Consider the following 9,026-nt stretch of genomic DNA (forward strand, 5'->3'; position numbering starts at 1 on the left):
TTTGCTTTGGAATGGAGAGGGTTCTCCCTCATCAGAGGTCTTCAGGCAAAGGCAGGTCAAGTTTTGTTGGGTATGTTATGTGGGAAATTCTTTTTCAGGAATGAATTGGTTACTAAATTTCCTTCCAACTCTGAAATTCTGTAAAAACTGAGGTCCAAACAAAGTGCTCTACAGAAATCTGAGGAGAAAGAGAATGCTTCCAGGAAAGAGGACCAGAGAGGGCTTCAAGGGGAGGTGGCACCTGAGCCTTGAAGGAAAAGAATTTCAATAGGTGGAGTTAAGGTGGGAGTATAATCAAAGCTTGGGAGATTTAATGGAGTCTTCACCAAGGTCTGGATACCAAGGAACTGCTGAATGTGATAAGAAATAGGTTGCAATGTAGGGTACACAAAGGAGATTAATGTCAAATAAAGTTAGAAAGTAAATTGGTATCAGATTATAGTGGGCCTTACAGGCTGAGTTTGCATTTCATCCTATAGGCTATAGGGAGCTACAGAAGTTTTTTAAGCAAGGGAGTGATATGATCACACCTGTGCATTAGGAAGATGAGTTTGGTAGTTGTGTGAAAAGAGTAGGGACTGGAAGCAGGGAGACTGGTTAAGAAGTTGTTACGAAAGGTCTAACCAAGAAAAGAGAGGGACTATTATACCTCCTTTATAAAGCACTTTATGGTTTGCAAAACCCTTTACATAGATTCTCTCATTTGATCTTTACAACTAATAAGGGGTGGGTGCTATTGTTATCCTCATTTTACAGATGAAACTCAGATTTAGAGATTTGCTGAGGGTGGCGTATCTATCAAATATCTGAATTGGGATTTGAACCTAGGTTTTCTTGATTCAGAGTTCAACTCCCTGTCTAAGCCGGGTCTCTCAATCTAGAACATTCTCCCTGTCTTCCCATAATGAAGCACCTCTCAACCCTCCAATTTAAGGGTAATTTGATTTCACCGTACTCTGTAGGTCCCCTTTTGCATTGATAGCATTTTACTTTGCATTATTAGACTGTAAGCTCCACGAGGGCAAGGCATGCCGTGTTTTGTCTCCCAGACTACCACAAAGCACTGTTCCTTACAGATTTAATAAAAGTTAGGGGAATGCACTGTTAAGTTTTCCCGTTTACAGTCACACGTAGCTATGGGCAGTGGCTATTTGCTTTAGCCCTGAATAAGGCGGGGTAGGGAGGCTTCTTCCCCGAGGAAAGGATGTAGGACAAATTCTCCTGAGGATGCTCACAAAGACGCCCAGCAGGCAAACCCAGCCGTGTCCTAGGCGCATGCGCCCTAGGTCCTTTCTCCATTCACACTGCTTTTCAGCTTCTCTTGGTCCCAACGCCTTGCCGTAACGGCAACGGAACCACAGACTGTCCACTGCAATGGCGGCGGGGGCGCCCGATCCCCAGTCGCGATTTGGCCAGTCGGTGAAGGGGCTGCTCACCGAGAAGGTGAATGCCTGCGGTACTGACGTGATCGCCCTCACCAAGCAGGTGCTGAAGGGCTCACGGAGCTCTGAGGTGAGAGGGAAGGCTGCTCCAGGCGAGGGGGATGGGGAGGGAAACCTCTGGGCGAGCGCTGGGGAAGCGGGGCGGAAGCCGCGCTGCATGTTGGGATTTGTAGTCCCCCCCCCAACCGTCTTCAGTGTCGCAACTTGTGAGCCTGAAGATAAAGTGGTGCATCCTGGGAACTGAAGTCCAGGAGAGGAAGAGACCAGCAGACAGACGTGGTGGGCGTGGTGGGATCTACACATCTACTGTGTGGCTGTGTCTTTAAGGATCGTGAGTGGGATAGCGAGCTTTGAGGAGTCCCAGAATTGGAAGGGACTTAAGGGTCCGTCTAGGCCAGTCGCCCAGGCACTAATAGGATCATTAGATCCGAAAGGAGAAGATCCCAGAAATCATCTGTGGTCCAATGGCTCACTTTGTGACGGTTCTAAAAGATCTCAGAGCTCGTGTAAAGCCCTGCATTTCGTGGACGAAGCCCGGAGAGGCTAAGTGATTTTCCAGGGTCGCCCAGCCAGTAGAAGACTTTAACCCCGGGGTTCCGACTCCAGGTCCAATGTTCCCCGCACTACACCCCCTCGTCTGAACCTGTTCTTTGGGGTTATGGGAGCCGAGAATGTGAGAACTGAAAGTGACCTTGGAGCTCTGAGGCTCCTCGCAGAGAAGAGGAAATTGCCTTAGAAATGGGAAAGGGCTTGCCCAGTTCTGTTGAGCGCACGTTTGGAATGTGTTCCTCGTGTGCAAGGCCCTGCTGTCCTTGGTCATTAAAGTGCAGGGACCTTGAGACCACTGACCTGCACACGAGGGAGGCTTTCCACATTCCAGTGTGCGTGCCCTTCCTGGATCTGAACGCCAGAATCCTTCCTTTGACCTCCCATGTCCCATCCTGCAACCATTCCTGTCACTTTCTGTATCACCAGGAAGGATTTATGCCTTCTAAGGACTAATTCCCTTGGCTAATAGATGGACTCTTCTTTCGTGGACCAACTGTTAACATGTTATTGGCTTTCCCCTCCAGCTTCAGGGCTCCTTGACTCAGGCAGAATAGTGTACTAGGGAGAACACAGAACTTGAAGTCAGAAAAACAGGATTCAGGTCCCAGCCCTGCTTCTTCCTAGGCCATCCATCTAGGGGCTAGTTATTTCACCTCTGATCCTTAAATCTCCTCATCTGTAAAATGGGGATAACAGTATTTACATTCACTGCCTCACAGGGTTGTCGTGAAAATCAAATGAGTACTATCAGTACATTAAGTCCCAACTTCATTTCAGGCACTGTGCTGGGGATGCCAAAAGAGGAAAAGGCAGTCCCTGCCCTCAAGGAGCATACAGTCTAATGGAGGAGACAACCTGCAAACAAAGCAAGCAATACAGAATAAACAGGAAATAATTCACAGAGGGGAGGCACTGAAATTAAGAGGTTGGGAAAGGCTTCTTGTAAAAGGTCGGATTTTAGTTGAGACTTAAAGAAAGTCAGGGAGGTCAGTAGTCAGAGTGAGGTAGAAGAACACTCCAGGCATGGGGGACAACCAGATACAGTGCCTGGAGCTGAGTGATAGAGTTTCTTGTTCATGGAACAGCTGGAGACCAGTGTCATTGGATCAAAGAATATATGGTGAGGAGTAAAACAAGTGTAAAAGACTAGAAAGGTAGGAGGGGGCTAGCCTATGACGGGCTTTCTCTGAATGCCAGACAGATCATTTTGTATTTGATCCTAGAATTAGGAAACCACTGGAGTGAAGTAATAGTATCAATAATATTCACATTTATATAGAATTTAGAACTGGACATGACTTGCCCAAGCTCAATATGGTAGCAGAGTCATGATTTGAACCCAGATGCTCTCATTTCAAATCTATTATTTTTCCACTCCATCAGGCTGAATAAATGAACCTTTTGGCTTATGACACCAACCTTTCTTACTGAAAGAACTCTTCCATGGGTCATCTACCCATAAACCTCCATGGGGACCCAGAATTGACCATTTAAAAGTTGTAACAAAGGGGAAGAAAATGAGGTATTGTTTGTGGCTGTGGCATTGGTGAAATATTCAGTCTCCTTGTACCCAGGAGAAACATATAAGGGAGGTTTGGGGCTTATTTTTAGTGGCTGGAGCCTCAGTGTGCTAAGAGGGGAAACTGCAGCATGTTAGGCCAAAACACTTTTGTGTGTGGAGCCCCATGCCACTTATGAATGTCAGTTGAAGGAACTAGGGATACTTATCCTGAAAAAGGGAATACCGAAGGGAACATAATGGCTGTCTTCAAGGCTTGGGAGAATAGTCACATAGAAGAGGAATTACCCTTTTTTTTAGGTGTCAAGTGTCATCTGTGACCTCTTTAATTTTAGGCCAGTTTCTGGGCCTCAGTTTATTTTCTGAAAAATGAAGGATTTGGACTAGTTGACCTCCAAGATTCTTTCAGACCCTAAATCTAACATCCTGGGAACCTTTAAGTTGTAAATTTTGACTTGATGTAAAGGAAAATTGAAGAAGTGGAGCTATCAAAAAGTAGAAGGGACTGTCTCATGAGGGGAGAACCATTCCCACTCATTAGAGGTCTCCAGATCAAGGCTGAATGACCATTTCTTTGTTAGGGATATTGTAGGGGAAATTATTGGTCAGGTACCGGGTAGACTAGATGGTCTCTGGGGTCTCTTCCAACTCTGAAGTTTTGTGATTCTCAGCTTCACTTTTTGTCCTGCCGGCCCCCACCCCCCCCAATCTTCTGAAGAAACAGGGATTAAGTCAGAGTCCCTATCTCAGCGCTTGGCTAATGAGCCATGTAGAAAGCTCAGCAGTTTCAGAGTACTTCTGTTCTGAAGCAGTGGCCTTTAGAACAGATGTCAAAACCGTGCCAGGCTTGCCATGGAGCCAAGGAAATGCATTCTCAACATGAACAAATGGAAAATTAGCCTCCATTCCATCTTGAGTGTATGTGCAGTAGGGAGGGCGGGAGGGGTGCAACAGCTGCACTAAGAAGATTGCAGGAAGTTTGGAAATTGTGTTGATTATTACCATTTTTATTTTTGTCTTTCAGCTGCTGGGTCAGGCAGCTCGAAACATGGTATTGCAGGAAGATGCCATCTTGCACTCAGAAGATGTAAGAAGTCTTTTCTTTTTAAGAGTCAGGTTTTCTAAGGACAGTGTAGTTTGTGTTGCTGCCATGAAGTGGACAGTTATATTTCTGTGTTTGTTTGTTTTGCATACAGAGTTTAAGGAAAATGGCAATTATAACAACTCATCTTCAGTATCAGTAAGTATGGTGTAAATTCCAGAGCTAGCTTCTCAAGCCTTCATTGAGTTGCTACTTAGTCATTACCCTTAGCTTCTTTCTGCTTTTGAGATTCAGCACATGTGTGTGCACGCACATGTGCGCAAGCATGTGTGTTCATGTATGTATACATGTGTATTTGTGTGTATGTATCTCAGTATGTAGGGAGTGACTTCAAAGTTTATTTCCTGGAAAAGATGCCCAAAACTACAGAGAGAGTTGGGGAAGCAGGAGAAGAGGAAGGGGAAATCTTGGCAGGATCAGCCTGGTCTGTGCCTCCTCATGATATCCCCAGGGTAGGCCAAAGGGGAAGAAAGTTTGTTTTAGGAGCATACTGGCCCAGTGGTAATGATGGGAATGAAGCTTTTGTTGACTTGGGACCAGGATATGTACACTGGGAAGCTGCACCCACCCTCTGCCTCTTCACTGTGGCTCACATTGAAGCACTTGTATCCAGTACACTTAGGTCACACAAATGGCTTTAAAAAGGAGATTTTTTTTTTGCCTTTTGGAGGGCAATTGGGGTTAAGTTACTTGCCCAAGGTTACACGGCTAGTTTTTTTGTGTGGGTGTTAAGTGTCTGAGGCCGGAACCGAACTCGGGTCCTCCTGACTCTGGGGCTGGCGCTTTACTCACTGTGCCACCTAGCCGCCCCCAAAGGAGACATTTTTTCTGAGATTCTTCAAATGGTCCATGTTGTAGTTTTAAGAAACCTCATTTATTATTCCTCAGATTTGCTTCAGTTTAGTTTTTTATCTTTACAGCCTAGCCTATGAGAAGGAAATCAGAGTGGTTAATTTGTTTTATCGATTTCCTTTGGAGGAATGTTCTATTGCATTTGAACTTCTAATATTTTAAGAAACAGTATGATGCATGGTTGTTCTTCACATGGGTGTGGGTCTGCTGACATGATGTCTCCAAGCCTTAGATAGCCAGGATGAGTTTGAGCTTTGAATGTAATCTGCTGGATCACATCCCATTAATGTGATGGACGGTGCCAGAGGGACTGTGACTTGGGAATCCATCTTTGTAGCTGTATCTACTCCCATAAAGGACTCCCCAGTCAGTAGTAGTCATTTAGTATGAAGTACAGTGATACAGCATGTGACAAAAACTAAAAACTTATTTCAGCTTGTATGCCTTGTCCTGCATTCTAACTGAGTTAGATTATAATTCTTATTTTCCTCTCCTTTTTTCTTATTGAGGCAAGAAGCTATTCAGAAGAAGTAAGTAACACTGGAGGGCTGGGGTGGGGGAAGCTTGGGGGAAGGGGGGAGGATAGCCTGCAGAAACTCTGCAGCTGGGCCTTGGCTGGATGGGAAATTTAGGTCAACCTACAGGTTAACTTACACTCTCTGTATCTTGAACTATGTATCCCTAACATTAAAGAAATGTCATCGGGCAGCTAGGTGGTGCAGTGAATAGAGCACTGGCCCTGGAGTCAGGAAGACCTGAGTTCAAATCTGGCCTCAGACACTTAACACGTACTAGCTGTGTGACCTTGGTCAAGTCACTTAACCCTAATTGCCCTGCCTTCCTCCCTCCAAAAAGACAAAAATAAATAAAAGAAATGTCATTCACTTTCAGATACTAGCTCATCTGGTTGCTAACACAGTTTATCCAAATGGCATCTAAAACCAAATTTAATCACTTTTAATTGGCAACATCCATTTACATACTAATGGATAATATACATTTGTTGAATTGAAGCATTTAATGTGTTCAAGTTAATAAAATTGTTGGTTCTGTAAGCTCCTTGCCAATAGGTATTATTTCTTTCATTGTATATTCAGTGCTCCTAGTATAATACCTAGTACATAGTAGGCTTATTTAATAAATTTTTATTTTATAAATTTAATAAATGCTTTTTGATTGATTGGTCAGGTAGATAAAATGTGCCCTATGAAATCCTGTTTATAACATTAATTTGCTTAGCAAATCTTTTCCCCCCTCATTGGCAGTGTAAAGCTAGGGGCCAAGACATGAACGATTATAAATTCTGAATATAGTGTAGTCCATACTAATGAGAAGTTGACTGCATTAATATTTGAGAATTCATAGTATATATGAGGGCAAGGAGGAAGAGGTATTATCCCAGGTACAAAGCCTATTATAAAATTAAAGTAAAAAAAAAAAGAAATGTTTGTTACTTGTTTATTTCAAGTGAACCTTTTTCTCCATCTGATTTGCAGTGTTGAGCTGTCTTCAAATCTACAGGACCAGCTGAAGCATTTGCTGAAATGAAATGGCATCTTAAAGGCCCAAAAGCACATTTCTCAAAGCTAAGGGGGAAACAGGGCTCACATCCCCATCTTCTGTTCCAGCAGTTCAATTAGGAGAGAGTTGTGATGGCCTATAGCTTTTCGCAGAATACAGGGTTTTCTTTCTCTATGTAAAGACATAATTTAAGGCAAAACACAGATTACATGGATCAACTTAGAAGTACCATTTGATTCTATGCAGATAAACCTGTTCCCTCTCCCTCAGTTCTTTGCTTACTCTGTTTAATTTTAATTAAATCAAAATTAAAAGAAATCTCAGTTATTTCTATAGCACTTTTTTTTGAGCATCAAGGTTATCTTGATGTAGAAAGTCTTGTGGCATAAGTGTAATAATTTAATTTAATAATTTAGCCTATACTTTGTTATTCTGGTTTAATTCAGAAATGCCAGCTGGCAAAGTGGAGAAAGAATGATGATGAATAGTCTATTTGTGGGTTTTCCCATTCAGTAAGATCAGAACTCCCTATCTTTATTCTTTCAGTATTTATTCATTAAATGCTTACCTGTAGGCCCACTTTGCTTGATATCATGGCCCATACCATAGGCAAAATACCTGCTGTTTTCTCAGCTCACTCAGAAGCATTATTTAGAGTTTTATGTATTATAGTTAATTTTCATATGTATAAAAGAAAAGAATTTGGCAAACTGTGCCTTAGCTGGCCAGCTGTGGCCTCCTCCCTTGACCTGAATTCTTAGTATTTTTTTTTTTGTCTTCATGATCCCTAAGCGGCCTTGAATTAATTTTGTAATCCTGAAAGCTGTCAGTGAACTTTTTATTTGTTTCATGCCGTTCTTGCCAAATGCAGAGGAATTTGAATTACCATCCTTTATGGCAAATAGTGGTTGTGCAAGTTTGTGTCATGTCAGAGATCCTTGTCTATAATTTTTTTTTCTCATGTAGAAAGCTTTCGTGTAATATGACCATTTTGGGGTCAGAAGCATCATCATGTCTTCATATTCCAAGTATGTTTGCCAGGATTGTAAACAGGGCTTGGAGGGCCTACTTACTGACTGATGTCAAAGGGAGAAAACAGACTTTTGAGAAAACCATACTTTAAGTGAAATGCAAACAGAAGTCCAATGTACAGTTAAGTTCTGATGAAATAATCATTTGTGTCTTTCAGGCAAAATCCATTTCACTAGCCAGGAGTGCTAGCGTTTGCTGGTCAGGAGAGCCAGGTTCTAGCATTACCTTAGCCATTTTCAGCAGCTACTTGATCTCTCTGTCTCTTGAGTATGTTTCTTTATCCTTAAAAAGAGAACAGCACTTACCCTACCTAATAGGATTGTTGTGGGAAGCGCAAATGAAATAATACAATAGATAATGCACTGAAATAATAATATGAGCTACATTCATGAAGCACCATGCTGTTTACACAGTATTAAACTTACCAAGTCAGAGTGGTGAACCCCATAAGGACAGGGCTAAATAAATAAACACACATATACATATATACACACATATACACGTGTATGTATATGTGTATAGGTATATATGTATATGTGGTATAAATAGGTAGCTAGTTGGTCTAGTGTATAGAGTACCAGTCCTGGAGTCAGGAAGACTCATGTTCCTAAGTTCAAATCTTGCCTCAGACACTAACTGTGTGACCCTGGGCAAGTCACTGAACCTTGTTTGCCTGTTTCCTCATCTGTAATATGAGCTGGAGAAGGACATGGCAAACCACTCCAGTATGTTTGCCAAGAAAACCTCAGATGGGGTCATGAATCAGACCCAACTGAAACAACTGAAAAAAATCATATATATTCATATTTAAATTTATATATGCTTATGTACAAATATGCATGTATAGAATATATTTTTAATATAAGATTTTAATCTATCTTCCCCAGCACAGTACTCTGCTTGCAGTGGACACTTAATAGGTGTTTGCTTAATTAATTGTTTTGGCTCTGCTTTTCTTTTTTTTTTTTTGAGGGGGAAACGTAGGGCGATTGGGGTTAAGTGACTTGCC

At 42.3% G+C, this 9,026-nt stretch overlaps 1 protein-coding gene across 2 annotated transcripts; it reads left to right on the plus strand.

Annotated features, from left to right (window-relative positions):
• The first annotated feature begins 1,269 nt into the window (after positions 1 to 1,269).
• On the plus strand, positions 1,270 to 7,303 carry BORCS7 (BLOC-1 related complex subunit 7). Of its 2 annotated transcripts, XM_069098857.1 has the most exons (5): positions 1,274 to 1,512; positions 4,535 to 4,597; positions 4,707 to 4,750; positions 5,974 to 5,994; positions 6,961 to 7,303. In XM_069098857.1, the coding sequence occupies exons 1-5, from the start codon at positions 1,375 to 1,377 to the stop codon at positions 7,010 to 7,012; spliced, it is 318 nt and encodes a 105-aa protein (XP_068954958.1). In that variant the 5' UTR covers positions 1,274 to 1,374; the 3' UTR covers positions 7,013 to 7,303. The 2 variants fall into 2 exon arrangements, with proteins under 2 accessions (XP_068954959.1, XP_068954958.1); XM_069098858.1 differs by lacking the exon at positions 5,974 to 5,994 and having other exon boundaries at positions 1,270 to 1,512.
• The last annotated feature ends 1,723 nt before the right edge of the window (positions 7,304 to 9,026 follow it).

Source organism: Petaurus breviceps, unplaced genomic scaffold (genome assembly GCF_028583685.1).
Source record: "Petaurus breviceps papuanus isolate PSGF00001 unplaced genomic scaffold, PetGlider_PUasm1.0 37, whole genome shotgun sequence".
In the NCBI taxonomy this organism is placed as follows: Eukaryota; Metazoa; Chordata; class Mammalia; order Diprotodontia; family Petauridae; genus Petaurus; species Petaurus breviceps.

What these genes read in the sequence shown, in the direction of transcription:
- BORCS7 (XM_069098857.1), top strand. Translation starts at nt 1,375, where the DNA reads ATGGCGGCGGGGGCGCCCGATCCCCAGTCGCGATTTGGCCAGTCGGTG. An exon ending in AGGGCTCACGGAGCTCTGAG is followed by an intron (nt 1,513 to 4,534) that starts GTGAGAGGGAAG and finishes TTTGTCTTTCAG; the next exon opens with CTGCTGGGTCAGGCAGCTCG. An exon ending in ACAACTCATCTTCAGTATCA is followed by an intron (nt 4,751 to 5,973) that starts GTAAGTATGGTG and finishes TTTCTTATTGAG; the next exon opens with GCAAGAAGCTATTCAGAAGA.